The sequence below is a fragment of the Delphinus delphis genome, chromosome 13 (assembly GCF_949987515.2).
Source record: "Delphinus delphis chromosome 13, mDelDel1.2, whole genome shotgun sequence".
Classification (NCBI taxonomy): Eukaryota; Metazoa; Chordata; class Mammalia; order Artiodactyla; family Delphinidae; genus Delphinus; species Delphinus delphis.
The window spans coordinates 21,104,249-21,119,147 of NC_082695.1; the positions used below are offsets into that span (position 1 = coordinate 21,104,249).

Below are 14,899 nucleotides of genomic sequence, written 5' to 3' on the forward strand. Positions count from 1 at the left end.
AGATGCGGGGTGGGGTTGGGAGGCCCTGTCAAGAATAAATGGCCAAGCACAGGGGCTGGGTCCCCACAAACCCTGCAGCACATTCTGCGGGACCACATGGTGCTCAGAGCCCCTTCTGACTGCTGAGAACAGATATAAACAGACACCATGTGCTGAGAACAATCATGGAAGCCACGGGCGTGATCGCCTCTGATTTCCACATCTCCTGGCAGAAGTCTGGCAACATGGCCAGGCCCAAACCCGCAGGGCCTGCCTGCCCCGTGCCTCGCAGATGGAGGGCCCAGTTCTGAGCTGAGGGCTGCCAGAGAGGAGGCCTGCTGGACCAACTGAATGTTTCTCTTCAGCCACGTGAGGAAACAGCATAGATTCTGCTTTGAATTTTGAATACCTTTTTGAACAAGACCACAGCTATGAGGTGTTTGTGAAGTAAACACGTTCCACTCCTCAACAACATGGCTCACCCACCCGGCACCAGCCCTTGGCCGTGGGCAACTTCAGCGCCACGCCCAGGGTGGCCCCTGAGGGCTCCTGTTTGCTGGCCACTGGGCCCGGGATGCCACGGCCCCGCTTCAGGGTTCACCCGTCTTTGGGGAACGACACCAGCAACCTCAGCTCACGTCAACTGGATTTACTTTGAGGGGAAGAGTAAAGTGAAAGTCAGTTTGTTCCCAACTTTTAAACATATAAATGAATGGTATATTTTTTTGCCATTAAAACAATAAAATGTAAATGTTTGAAAATAGTATTTTTGGTGTTCCTCTGCTTCTCAAGGTTTAAGACACTTATTGTGGCATTGGTGGGATTGTCTTCTGCTCTGGAGGTCCTGGGGAGGTGTAGGGGCCAATTCAGAGAGACCACCACAAACTGAAGGATCATGAAGTGTGTCAGCAAAGCGGCCCTGCCGCAGGAGAGGCCTGGGTCTCAGCCTGTCGGGGAGGGTCTCCCACATGGGAGGGTCCACAGCGGGTCGCAGGTCATCGCACAGAGCTGAGCGGCAGACCAGGTGTCACAGGGAACATGCTCCCTCCACCCCCAGGCCCTCATGCCCCTCACAGGGCCCTGCGGTGGGACCACCGGGCACACACGCCGCCGGCCCCTCATGCATCACAAGACGTTCAACCCACTCCTCAGACTGTCTCAAATGTGGCACCACCACCGTCATCCCCTTGGTACCACTGAGGACACTGAGCTTCAGGGAGGGTAAGGAACCTGTCTCAGGCCACACAGCCTGATGTGGAGCTGGACCAAACCCAAGTCCTCCAATGACCAAATCTCAGGTCTTTCTGAACACACTGACTGCTCTTTCCTACAGTCTGGGATTTCATATGAGGGCCGTAAAATGGGTCACCCAGTATACACGACATCAGGAGGGGCCTGACATGTGCTCTGATGGCAAACTCTTCTGATGCTCCTGCTCCCAAGGCCACTTTAATGCCATAGTGAGGAGAGGCTGACTTGGCTCCGCCAGCGAGGCCCCTTCCCTGAGCCTCTCCGCACTGTCTTTCCCCAGCACCTCCCCCCACCCCCGTCCTCACACCCCACCGCCCCTGACTGCGCCCCCAGGCCCTCTGACAGGTGCCCGAGCCCCTACCTGCCCAGTTGGAGGGGTGTGAGAAGGCCTTGCTGCTCTGCACCACCTTCATGGCCTCACCCAGGGCCGCGCTGGCCTTCAGGCCATTCAGCAGGGACGAGTACAAGGCGTGCAGGAACATCTTGGAAGCAGCCACGGGCACAGGCCACAGAGACACGAGGACACACTGTGCGCCGGCCGCCAGGAAGGCCCGCGTCAGCGCGATGACCCCGTCGGCTGTGACCTTGCTGTTGGACTCCTGGGAGGAGCCAAGAACCACTAGCTTCACAGGCAGCCGCAGGTCCAGGACGTCGGCGGCTGTGAGCAGCAGCTCCTGCAGCGGCGGGCAGTCCGAGATGCTCTCGCCATCGCTGGTGTCATCCTGCACCCGCAGGGACTCAGGGATGGTGTAGGGGTGGCCGAAGGAGCTCTTGCTGCCAGCGGGGGTGCCTTCCACACTGGGCGTGAGGACCAAGGCCGACAGTTTCCAAGAGATGTGGGTGGCAAAGTGGACACACTCGGCCTGGGTCAGGGCGCTCATGACCCGCTCTTTGGTGGCCACGCTGCCCACCAGCGGCTGGCAGCCCAGCAGCTCGGACACCATGTAGGCCTCCTCCTCGGCTGACGGCATCGGGCCCCACAGCCACCTGTCCATCACCGCCGATGGGAGCTTGGGGTTGCCGACTACAGCCGCCATGGACGTGGAGCTGGAGTAGGCGGGAGGGTTCTTCCGCAGGTGAGACTGGAGGGGAGGGAAGACAGCGGGCCACCCATTAGGGCTTCTCTGGGGCAGGCAGACGCCAGCTCTCCAGCAGGGCTGCACCTAGCGTGGCTCCACCCGATCTCCTGATAACTCTGTTCACTCTACTTTTCAAGACCTTTCTGACACAGGTGCATGTCCGACTGAGAATCACACCTGCTGGTGACAAGCTCTTGAAAACAATGAGACCAGATAGATGGCAGGAAGACCCCTTGACGTTTGTCAAGCTGGAGGGGGGTGGGACAGGGCATGTAGGAGGTGAGGGTGTGCAGGGCAGGATCACCTGCCCTACATCTCCCTCCCACAGGCTCCCCTGTGAGCCCCTCAATCAGGGGGAACCCACTCCTGATGCAACAGGGGCTCTGAGGGGTGATTTTGTTTAAACTTGCAAAAAGCAAGTCGCAGGGGAGACAGGGCCAAATTAAGTCCTTTAGAGGCACTACAACTGGAAAGATGAATAACATCACTGAATTATAACATCAGCATAAAGAAGCCCAACAAAGTTCTGATTTTCCCCTACGATGCCTTCTGATGTTTTTTGGGGAAAACATCACGTATCAAATTATTTCAAAATAATTTTTTGGTGTTTCCACCTGGTGATGCCTTAAACTGGGAAAGAGAAATGCCTCTCGGGTGCCTGTCGGGAGGCGGGACTCTTCCACTCTCTGGTTCATCTGTGCCTCCCAGGGTGCCCTGGCAGCAGGAGAGGTGAGTCGACCCTCCGTGCCGGACGGCACACAGCGGGCTCATGGATGGGATTCACAGTCAACCATGGACATGAGGAAAACTTGGAGAAAATCATTTCTTTCACCTTGAACTGATTCTGTCCCATGAGAAGTACAATTCAGCAACAAAAACAGTCATAACTAAGATCTCCAAAACCCGTGAGGCAGAAACTGACCTGGCTGGAACCATGCCAATGACCAAGGTCAACGGAGGCCAAGGCAGGTCCTGTGGGGGCCGCCCACGCCCAGGTCTGGGGCAGGAGTGTCGGGGCAGGAGGGAGCCCGGGTCTCAGGGTATCTGGGCGAGTTTAGAGAAGGGAGGGCTCAGGGCTGGCTCTGAAGGCCCTCTAGGTAGGTGGGCAGCGCCAGGGGTGGCTGTGGGCTAAGCCCTGACCTGCGGCGGGCCACTGTCACCCCCTTGAGTCCACAGAGTTCATCCCACACTGATTTTTGCTGAATGAGACCCAAGTCCTGAAAGCCACCCATTTGTTTTCGGTTCTTTGTCGGCCTGTGGGGCCCCTGCCCACTTGATGCTAATCCCATCTGTCTGCCCTCCGTGCCTGCGGCCCCTCTGCTGGGCACACTCGGCGCCCACTCAGTGGTCAGCTTGGCGGGTGAGCGCGGCCCCCAGGGCGTGACCCGCTTCCTCAGACAGGCGGCATGGCCTCCAGCCTGACTCAGTGCTGGGAGTCGCTCCCAACCCTGGTGTCACAGCAAAGCAACGCAGAGAGAAATGACACACATGGTGGCCTCCTGGGGTGGCAAAGGGTTCGGGAGGCTGTCCCCCTGCCTTCGGACGGATCTGCTCCAAAGTCACTCCACCAGCCGCAAACTAGGGAGTCCACACCTCCTCCTGCGGATGCCAGCCCAGCCAGAGGGACGGCGCCCCAAACACCCAGGCGGGCCTGACTTACCTTGGCCTGAGGACCGAGGGAGCGGATGGAAGGGACGGCGATGAGGGCGAAGCGCTCGTACAGGTACTCATTGGAGGAGCTTCCCTTCAGGAGGGCGAACGGGATGAGGTAGAGCTCCCCCTCAAGAACGAGGACCAGTTGCCGGTGCCGGCCCACAGGGCCGCTGGAGTGCATCAGGCCCTGCGGGGTGAGTGGAGCGGCTGACACACCCAGCGGGGGGGACGCCTGGGGAGGACCAGGCACCCCCGCCCCCAGGGGGGCCGCTCAGGGAGTGGGGGCGATGGGCGGGGCTCCCTCCCACCTGCCTCACAGGCGCCACCCGAGGAGGAGGGTAGAGGAGCAGGGCCAGGAGGGAGACTGCTGTCACCCGTCACGAAGGGTGTCCCACAAAGACAAGGATCAGCCCGGGTCACCCAGATGTTTCTACAGATGGCAGGGGATTCATGCAAAGGGCAGCTGTCCCAGAAAGCACTGAGTCATGGTGCACCCGATGGACCAGGGCAGGAGATGCTGCATTGGCACAGGGACCCTACGGGCAGTGTAGGAATGACCCTGTCACACAGGCAGTGAGGTCTCAACCAAAGTGGGACGTGCTGTCCATTTCAGTGGACAGGAGGCGAGAGAACTGGTGTGCAGACAGAAGCTTTGGGAACCAGGATGACATCCCTGGAGGAGAAGGGTTCCGGATTCCAGGACCTCAAGTCACCTCAGGCCTCTGTGTCCCTCCCCCGAGGACAGGATGGCCCCATGGCCCCAGGCTCTGCAGGGGCTGTCCCCACTCGCTCCCCCGGTGCTGACAGGGAATCTGACACTGATGGGACCCCCATCACTCCTGAAAGGCCCAGGCGGGGACCTGAGGGAAGGGTGAGTGCATGCGGACCCAGAGCAGACAGACAGCCCTCACGCTCCAACAGAATTGCTCATGGAGACTAAGGCCGGATGAATCCGGATAACGCAAGTGGCAATGACTGTGAAAACCAGACTAGACATAGGCTAAGTGTGAATAAAGAGATGAAGCGGCCACAGGAGCCTGCGGGGAGAATGTGCAGGGCCCACAGACCGCGGGCACCAGGTGCCAGGTGCTGGGCAGCCCTGAGCCCTGGGGTGCTGGCTCGGGGGAGGGTCACAGCCGGGTCCCCCCCCAACATCCCTCTGTTGCCCAAGCCACTGCGCTCTGGAGGAGCGAGTGTCCACGGCCGCGCTGCTGTGGGCACTGGGCTGAGGGTGCAGAGGGCATTCAGCTAACCCAAAGGGACACGCGCCTGGTGGGACATTCTGTCTGTACAAACCCCCTGTGGCTTTCTTTCTTTTTTTAAAATTCTAGATGCATCTAAAGAAAGCAGAAGTAAAAATTACTGGGCCAACTGTTTCTTTTTTTCTTTAAGAGCTACTTTCCAAGAAAAGGTAAAAGTATCGCTGTACAACCCAGGAAGGAAGAAGTAGGGTGTGCACAGTGACCACTCCAGGGGTCAACTCCTGGGCTCCGTGTCCCCACCGTGGGCCACACCGAGGCCCCTGCCTGGCCTGGCACAGGGAGGAGGCTCTGGAAGGCCCTCTGGAGGGCAGACTGCTGGCTGCTGCAGTGCACCTAGAGGCCCTGGGGGCCGGGCCGGAGCAGCTGGGCTGATGGTACCCTGACCTCAGGGATGGGTCAGCAGCTGTGACAGTGACAACTGCTCGCTGCCCAGCCAGAGCACTGCTGCTCGGCACGTGGGCAATGGGGGGGCTCAGGCCACCTGCCATGGGCAGAACCAGACCCATCCTCGCCTGATCCGGGGTCACCAGGCATCACTGGACGGGGTGGCAGCCCTACCCCTGCAGACCTTCCCTGGACTCCACCTGCCAGGGCGCCAACCCTGATAAGTCTCTGTCAGGTGTCATTCCAGAGGTCACGGGCTTCACGGGGACACAGCACTCTCAGACAAGTCCCCAGTCACGACAGCACCTGTCACATGAAGTGAAGGTAGTTGAGGAGTGCTGGGCCAGGTAAGAGGCTGGACGCCGCTTAGAGAAAAGGTCCACAGGCAGCGTGCCTTTGAAGGGACTCTGCTAACTCCGCCCACAAGACTGTCTTGTCTGAGGCACAAGCCTTAAGAGGGTGATGTCACGTCCTGGGAAGAGCTCAGGTGTCTTCTGCGACGACTGATTTCTGATCTCTCCATCAGCCACTAGTGTCTAAGGTGGGGGACTGGGCGATGGGGAGCCACGTCAGTTCAGGACTCAGTCCCTGCTCGAGAGCTCACGATGATGCAATGTCTCAGAAAATAAAACGTGCACAAGAAACCACTACTGAGTGAGACCACGGAAGTGTAAAACGCCAGCCCCAGAGGGTGGGACACGATGCTGGGCCCGCCCCCCCCGCCCCAGCTGCTGCTCTGCACGTGAGGGTGGGGAGGCCCCACCTGGGCAGACGAGGCCCATGGGGCACACGGAGGGCAAGGCTGGAGAGGGACTCGGGAGCCAGATGGTGGAGGCCTGAGGCTGAGCAGGAGTGTGGCTCTCGCAGGCTGTGGGGACCTGCATCCTCTGCTGCGGAACCTCTGATGAAGCCTTGAAAGGCAGCCTGCACCAATGAGACGGGCTGCTCGCGGTAATTCAGGCGAGGAAACGCAGCGGAGAAAAGGGGACAGGACTTGCCAGGACTTGGTGAAGAGTAGCCTTAGCAGCGAGGAGAGGGAAACGCCTCTGAAACTCTAGCCTGGGAGCTTGCGAGCCTGTCTCTGAACCGTGTACCCGAATTCATAGGTCCAGATCCTCCCGGGACAGCACCTCGCCGCAGGTTCTGGCCTGGCACGCACAGCCCTGGGTGAGGGCTCCAAACGGGACCCTTATCCAGCAGAGGGGAAGGAGGTGGGTGGTGGCAGACAGGCTGCATGGCAGACGGGCATCTCTGGTTAAAGGCAGTGGGAACACTGACCGAACGTGTTGGAACAGGGGCCCTGAAAGCTGTCCTCTGCATCCTGCCTCCAGGACACACGAGCGTCACCCTGGCACGGAAGGATCAGCCATAAGCCAACGTGAACTTAAACACAGAGAGCACAGTCATGTCTATGCAAGCTACACCTCGTCTGTTAGACGGAGAAGAGAGAATTCAAGGAAGCGCTATTCTGCGCCTCCGTCTGCCAGTCTGGGAAGGGCTCGCTGGCTTCTGAAGCCCTGGGTTTGAAGGACAAAAGGGCTCCGCATCGCCCCCACACCCGCCACGAGTACAGTCCAACAAATGCCAGCAAGGACCCCGACTCTCTGACCCCTACAGTTTCCAGAAAGGTGTCTTCTGAAATAGAAAACACCGGGCCAAGTGCCCTAAAATCTGTTTATTCCCCCAGGAAGCGTGACTCTGCCTCTCGCAGCAAACACGGCTGGAGCGCTCGCGGCGCCAGGCCGGCCGGGCTGGAGGGGAGGCGGGCAGCGAGAGGACGAAAACGGGCGAAGCCCAGGCTTTGCAGAGGAGAGAGGGCTCCTCTCCACAGGGGCCTCCAGGCGGCTGTTATCAGCTCCCACCTCAGCTCCCAACGCCCTGTCCTCACCTGCTCTTCACACGCTGCTTCCTGCAGCCGGTTCTCCCGAGCGAGCGACACGTGCTGCCCTGAGGCGTGCGTGCGTGCGCGCGCACGCCTGCGTGCGCACGCGTACTAAACCGCAGCCCCGCCGTGGCCCTGCCATCTGTGGCTCCTGGCCTCCTCCCAGCCGCACTCGGGGGTGGCCCGGCTGACCAGGGAACAGCCCGCTCCCGGGGAGTGGGTGGAGGGGGAACCACACCTCATCAGTGTCCGTCCTTCCTGGGTTTCGCTCCCTCAGCCCAGGAGAACCACACAGTCTCCCGTATCTCACAGTTACCCCTTCACCACAGGGAACAGTCTTGATACTGATCTCCCCTAGTTAACCTACCTGTGCTTTCTAGCTCCGGACCAGACCCAGGCCCTCTGTTGAGCGGGGTTTGGAAGGTTGGAAAGCCTTGCCCAGTGACCAGGAAGGGAAGGCACATTCCGGGAGAGGCCTTCGCCACGGGGTCTGGGCCCGTGTGCTGGGTCGGGAGCTCTGGGGGACCCGGAACTGCTAGATGATGGGGTGTGTGGTTAGGGGAGAGGTGGGGGGGGGGTTCTGAGAACATCGACAAGACTCTCACCTCCCTGCCCCTCAGTTCCCGAACCCACGGGACAGCACTGACACCGCGACCTCACAGGCAGCGTGTGGGGCTCTAGGCGGGCCCTCAGCACATACTCGTCAAACGTGAATTCTCAACTGCCTCCAGGCGCTTTAAGTAAGAGGAACACAGGTCCTATTATTCATACTATTCTTTCCTGCTGGGTCTCGATCATTTTTCTAGTACAACTCATTCCCTTTCCCTCCTGTGTTTGTAAACATGGCCAAAACACGTAAATGGCCTCTTTGGAGCATCCAGCTCCACATGGAACCCAGGGACTCAGGGATACCGCCATCACCACGGTCCTCCTCACCTGCACGTCTCCACCACCATCATCCACAGCTCTTCACTGAGTATCCACCACACCTGACACCTGTGAAACCCACCGCCGAGCAGTTACCCTGACGTCCAATTTCCGAGTCGGCAGTTCCCCCAGGCAACCCCCACGGGTCCCAAGTGTTTGCTGGGTGGTGAACTCTGATTCAATCACCATTTTGGTCAATGGGATCTCCAGTATACACTCATGGTGACCTGGGGGGTGCTGAACCGTTTGGAAAGCACCATTATCAAACATGATGTTGCATGTGTCCCAACTTTGGCTTAAGCACTACGTGCTCTGTGCACAGCACCAGGGTCCAGAGGAGCAGCCTGCAGCCCCCATATGCGGGGAGTTCCGTTTTCACGGAAGGACAGGAGGCCTCTCAGAGCCTTGCAGCATCACAGGCCAGAGAATGAACACCCCTGGTCACCACGGGGGACGGCAAGAAAACTCCTGGGTCCATGAACTTTCCAGCAGTTTAGATCTGGGATGAGATGGACTTCACTATGTACAACAAGGATTCCAGAAGCAAAGAGCTGACTGCTGGGAATCTGGATACCCCAGAACCCTGTACAGGGCTTAGGATTTTTTTCCTGACTTATATTTTTGATTGAGTGAATTGATCAAACAGAACTTTTTAAGGTAGAGAAACCTTTTATGTGACGCTTCTGAGAAATATTGGTGTCATGGATGGTTGTATCAGTCTCAGTAAATATCAAAGCTGTTCAGAAAAAAACCCTGAAACCATGACTAAAAGCTACCAGGATTGTAGACACTGTATTCCAACCAGAAACGCAGAGTCCAAATTCGACCCACTCAACTGTCCTCTCTGAACAACAAAAAACAAACCACTGGTTTGCCTGGAGATTCTGAGAAGGGGCAAACCAGAGGAATCTGGCTACGGGAGATGCATGACCAGTGGCCAACCAGAGCCAGAGGGGCCTGCCGGCCACCCAGCGTCCAGTCTCAAAGAGGCCTCTCTGTAGCCGAAATGGTGAAAACGAGCCCACACGCCCTCAGTGGAAGGCGTGCCTTGGCTCCCCCAGAACCTACTGGGGTCAGGCTGAGACGGGGGCAGCTGAACATCAGCTCGAATCGACCCAAGGGGCCCTGACCCAGGTGAGAACACCGCTTGCCTGGCAGGAGCTCGCTGATTGGTCTGGCGCCCTCACCACTGCTTCAGCAGTCCAGACAGCTTGTGAGTCGTTGCCTCCGTTTTTCCTTCTCCTAATCAGCTGTGGTGACACTTGTGGTCCTTGGGTGACGTCTGTCCTATCCATGTGAATGTTACCACAAAGTCCCAAACAGAAATCAGACAGCCTGGAGGTGCCCATCTCGCGGGCCTTGTCCCCCCTCCACACTCTGGAGCCAAGGTCGGACTGTTGTGTGACGAGCCTTCGAAGATGACCTCCAAAGCCTCCAGTCTACTTACAAACCAGGCACCTGACCAGTCGGTCTCATCTACCGGGTAAGGATAAGCTAGGTTATCACACCGCTTTACAAGAGTCCCTTTCCCCCAGAGCAGACATCACAGTCACAACCCTGCCAAAGCCAAGCTCTCCTCCTGGTCAAGCCCCTGGAAGAGCCAGACCCCTACCTCGAGTTTTCAAAGGAGAGGTCCTGGGCCATCCTGGAGATCTGGTGTCTAGGAAGGCAGTTTACCAACCTAACCGATGTGAACGGCAAGTTTTAAGTCAGTTTCTGGGGTCCTGAACCAAATAACTCCGCTTAGCCTGGAGGCTTCTTTAGTCAAGAGCAGAGGTGGACGAGGGGGACTGTTCCTTCTGACCAGAGTCGTTCACTCCTCCTACCTGTCCTATCATCTTGGCTTTGACGACTGTAAACTTAGCAAACAGGGAATTTAAATAAATGGAAACAATTATAAGGATGACAGAGACTATAACTAGAACAAGCCCAGGGACTTGTTAATTCACATTTAAAGAGTGATTTGACCAAATCCTAGGGAATCTTAGACTCTACACCTGGGTCCTTAATGCTAGCAGCTTCTGGCTTTGGATGAAGCCCCGTCTGCACACTGAGGGGTAATTTGGGGCCTGCGCTTCACGTGGAGCAGCCCTGGGGGCGCGTGGTTCTGCGTGTCCCTGTGGCAAGTCCAGGCTTGGGCACGAGTTACTACCCTTCACTCCATGGTGACGAAGAACGAATGCCACGGACACAAACCGGGTCCCGGTCCCTCTCACACTAGCACGTGCCACTTTGGTGACATTTTCTCCTTTGGGTCTGAGACAGGATTTGACTTAATGTTTGATGATGGCTCATGGCAGATGGAACGGGGCCTCCTCAATGATAACTGGACATGCTCACCCGTCCTGACAGCAAAGGACAGCGTGCTTCAAGGAAAGAGCCAAGGCAGTGTTTCCCTTCAGCTAAATTAAATCAAGTCCTGGTGCAAGCCTGCGGTAAAATATTATTCTGTTCCACTTTTCATACCGTCTGACCTAGTCCCTTAGCAACAGGACTGAGGCTAAACAAAGGCAGTTGTTCAAATAATTATACGTCCCATGTGAAGAGGCTAATCGTTTTAGTCTTGAAGTGTCATTAATTCATAATCTTGGACCTTTGGTTTTGATTTGTATTTTCACTGAAAATGTGAAGAAGGCCTGGCTCTGTCTGGCAGCTGACAGCGGCGGGAGTGGCGGACGGTGCCGTGTCGCCCTCTAGTGGCCTCCGGAGCAGGGCGGGAAGCAGCAGTGGTAGTCCTCCGCCAGGCAGTGCGCTGAGCGGGAGCACAGTCCATGAGCATCATACCCGGCAAACCGCCCCCGCCCCCAGTCTCCTCTGTGCCCGGTGCGCACCCGGCTGTGCCTGGCACGTGTCAATAAACACGTGAATGGGGAAGGAACTCCTGATTAGATCCCAGCTCTTCGGTGAAGTGGTTTTACTGAACCACAGTGAGTCCCATTAGTCAGCCAAGGGGAAGCTCTTGCCCTGATCATTTACTTTAACGACCTCTGAAAGGTTTTACTCCACATCTCTCGTGAGGCAGCCTAACTCCTTCACTGTGTTCAAACTCCTCAGTCACAAAAGGACTAAATATCAGGAACTAAATGCTTTCAAACTAAATGCCTCACTTCAAGACGAGACGCACCCCTGAGGGTCACACCCGTTCACACATGCAGTTCCCAAGCACAGAGGGGCCGCCGCAGCCTCAGGACACCAGCACGCACGTCGGGGGGGCCGGGGTTTCCTTCCTTAGTCAACTGTATAAAGACATGACTTCGATCACAGTTCTAACTCGTTTGGGGCTGAAGTCCATAAATCTTCCCCCTCCCGGCACCCCTGGAGGAGCACAGATGTCCAGACACAAGCAATCACTAATCCCACTGGCATGTTTATGTTCTTTAAGTCATAGGGGAAAGTCCTCAGAGAGAAAGACTGTCTAAGAAACACAGGGCAGAGTTTATGAACTCATGGGACCCCTTCAAGGATGACTCGTGGCTGTAGCAGCCTCTCTCCTGGGTGGAAACGCTGCAATGGAGGGAGGGAGGGGTTGCCTCTCTCCGCCCCCAGCCTCTTCCAGCTGCTCTCCACCCTGAGGATTTCTGTCTTTGATACAAGGGAAGAGCCCCTTCCCTGGCCAAAAGGGGCGGGTGTCAACCAGCGAAACAAACAACGCTCAGGCGTGGGTCCCCTTCGGGCACTTCGCTGGACTTGGAATCTACCCAGAAGTAAGCCGGAACCAGCACCGGGCTGGTTGACGGGTCGGGGGCTCACAGACTCAAAGCGCCTCCAGGGCAGGCCCAGCCCCTTCCTTCTGCTTGATAACCTCTTGGAAAGCTCCCAGCTGCCACAAAAGAGCGGCCACAGAAAACCCATTAGCTGACTTCTGCCTTGGGTCTTCTGTTTTGTATCCAGACTAGACCCAAAAAACAAATGCAGCTTTGGACCACGTACCATCTGTAAATTTTCCTGAGTGCCAACATGCACCAGGCCCCGTAACAGCTGCTAAGGACACAGAGATGGCTCTGCTCGGTGGCATCGTCCTCAATTTCTAATGAGGACACAGGTACTCAAGGAGGGGTACCAGCTTGGCCAAGGTCACCTAGCCAGGAAAAGGCAGTGCTAGACATGAGTCCAGGCTTCCAGCTCCTAGAGGCTCTATGCTCTCCTCCACCCCCGTGTCCCTGAGCGAGGGAAGTCCAGAGGGCACCACCAGGCAGTGCAGACTCCTGAAAAATATTAGGCAAGTTGACACACATCCTGGGAAGGCCAGGCCAGGAGATGCACTGGCGTTTCCTGAGGGTGAAGGGATCACTGTCAAGGTGAGGACACCTTGAGGATGCACCTCACCCCTGTCAGTCGGCTAAAGCGCAAGAGAGCTGCTGATGGGCCACTCCAACACCTGTGAGACGAATCTTCCACCTGGCTGTGGGGAGCTGCTAGGAGGGACACACAGGCTGGCTCCCTGAGGGCCCATCAATCCCCACCCTTCCCAGCTGAGAGCTGGGCCCCCCAGGAGCACAGCCTCCACTTGCTGCAGGGGCCTGTTATGAACTGGATGCTTGTGTCCCCCCCAAATTTACATGTTCATGCCCTAGGCCCCCAGTGTGATGGTATTTGGAGGTAGGACCTTGGGGAGATAATTCAGTTTAGATGAGGTCATGAGGGCACGACCTCCATGATGGGATTAGTGTCCTTAGAAGAAGAGGAAGAGACCTGAGTGTGCTCACTCTCCCTGTCTCTCTGTCTCTGTCTTTCTCTCCATCACGTGAGGACACGTGCAAAAGTAGCTGTTTTCAAGCCAGGAAGAGGTCTCCCACCAAGAATCTGGGATTTCCAGCCTCCAGAACTGTGAGAAATAAATGTCGGTTGTTTAAGCCCCAGTCGGCAGCATTTTGTTACAGCAGCCAGAGCTGACTAATACCCAGTCGCATACAAAAGCATCTGATGGGCTCACCATTCAGATTCACAAGATCCCTGAGCCCTTTGGCAGCCCTCCCCCAACACCCTCCCGCCAGTTACAGAGTCACGTCTGGATTGAAAAGTGATGTGCAAAGACTAGGGCCACAGAAACCTGTCAGTAGCCGCGCTCAACCTTCTCGAGAAATCACAAGTGCAAGGGTGTCTCTGCCACTGGAACCTGTGGTGGAGTGAGTCCTGACAAGGGCAGAGGCCAAGGGTCTGTTCTCAACAGGAAGCGGCCCTGGGCTTGAAGCTGCTCAGGCGAGACCCTCAGATAAGCAGTGGGTGGGGGAGCGCTGACTGCTGAGGAGATGGGGGAGATGCGGGCAGCCCTGCGCCACCAGGCCTCCCCAAGTCTGACGAGCAAGGTGGGAAGAAGCAGCATCTCATTTGCACCTGAGGTCACAGAGGCCAAACTGACCGGCCGGCCAGTAAGGAGCCGGGCTGGGACCTGAACCTGGATCTGCCTGCCCACTTGGAGCTCAGGGCCCATCCACTAACCAGCAGCCAACCCAGAACACACGTCCACTTGGGCTTCTGGACGCTGACCGAGAAGTTGGACAGAGAAGCCCCAGGTCTGGAAAACCTCTTCTGTCTCAGGAGCCTGTTTTTCGTCTGGGGGGTGTGGGGGTGCTGAGCGGGAAGTGATGTGTCCTGACGCCAAGGAGCCCTGGGCCGGGCACTTACCCCTTCCATGGGTGCCACGAGCAGGTCGTACAGAGCGCGGAGCGGCGGCCTGGCGAACGAGCTCTGCCTCCTGGGAAGAGAGGAGGTCCCGTCCTTGACGGGCGACGTGGCGTTGCCGACCAGGCTGGTCATGCTCTGGCAGCTCCTGGGGAGAGAAGGACAGGGGTGACGTCGGGCACAGGCTCCGTTCCTGTTCCTGGAGAAGGGAGCTGGAAGGCCACCCAGCAGGATGCGCGGGCCTCCCTCCCTCTGGCCTCGCACCCTCCCCCTCAGGTACTGTTCACAGCACAGTGAGCACTGACAGACACCACAGGGCGGACCAGCTTCACACAGCAGCTTACATGGCTGTGGAGTTTTTCTGCATAATCAAATGTCCTGAAGTGCTCTTCGAAGGATTTAATTACATCCTTGCATGGAGCGACTGGGCAGGCAGACATGAGGACCATGAGAATCGGGGCAGCCACCAAACTGCTCGGAAGACGGTGCCCCAAGACCACCTAACGTCCAGGGCGTTGGCCCCAACCTGGGCTCAGGTCAGCCTCCGGCCCCCACCGGAGCCCCAGCGCAGCCCGAGGCCCCGCATGGGGGGGTGGTCAGCTCAGGAGCAGCTGCAGGGTTTTGTTTTCCTTTTTAATTTATGTTCCAAAGTTTCCAAGCAAAATTTTATTAGTACAGGTGGTATTTTCAACCCCAAGGACCCCAAGTTTCACACTCCCAACACAGGCCAACAACATCCACTGAGTCACTGATGCATTGAGAAAATGTTTCCTGAGCGCTGGCTACCTGCCAGGCACTGACGCAGGCCCTGGGGACCAACAGAGGACAAACGGCACAGGTGAGCAGAAGACATGGCAGGT

At 57.3% G+C, this 14,899-nt stretch overlaps 1 protein-coding gene across 3 annotated transcripts in view; it reads right to left on the reverse strand.

Annotated features, from left to right (window-relative positions):
• TTC28 (tetratricopeptide repeat domain 28) overlaps positions 1-14,899 on the reverse strand; it is a 661,711-nt gene that overhangs the window by 12,628 nt on the left and 634,184 nt on the right. For all 3 annotated transcript variants that reach the window (XM_060028281.1, XM_060028280.1, XM_060028282.1), the window contains 3 exons: positions 14,043-14,187; positions 3,970-4,149; positions 1,592-2,312 (listed from right to left, as the gene is read on the reverse strand). In XM_060028281.1, coding sequence (XP_059884264.1) covers positions 1,592-2,312; positions 3,970-4,149; positions 14,043-14,187 — 1,046 coding nt within the window. The remainder of the gene's footprint in view (positions 1-1,591; positions 2,313-3,969; positions 4,150-14,042; positions 14,188-14,899) is intronic.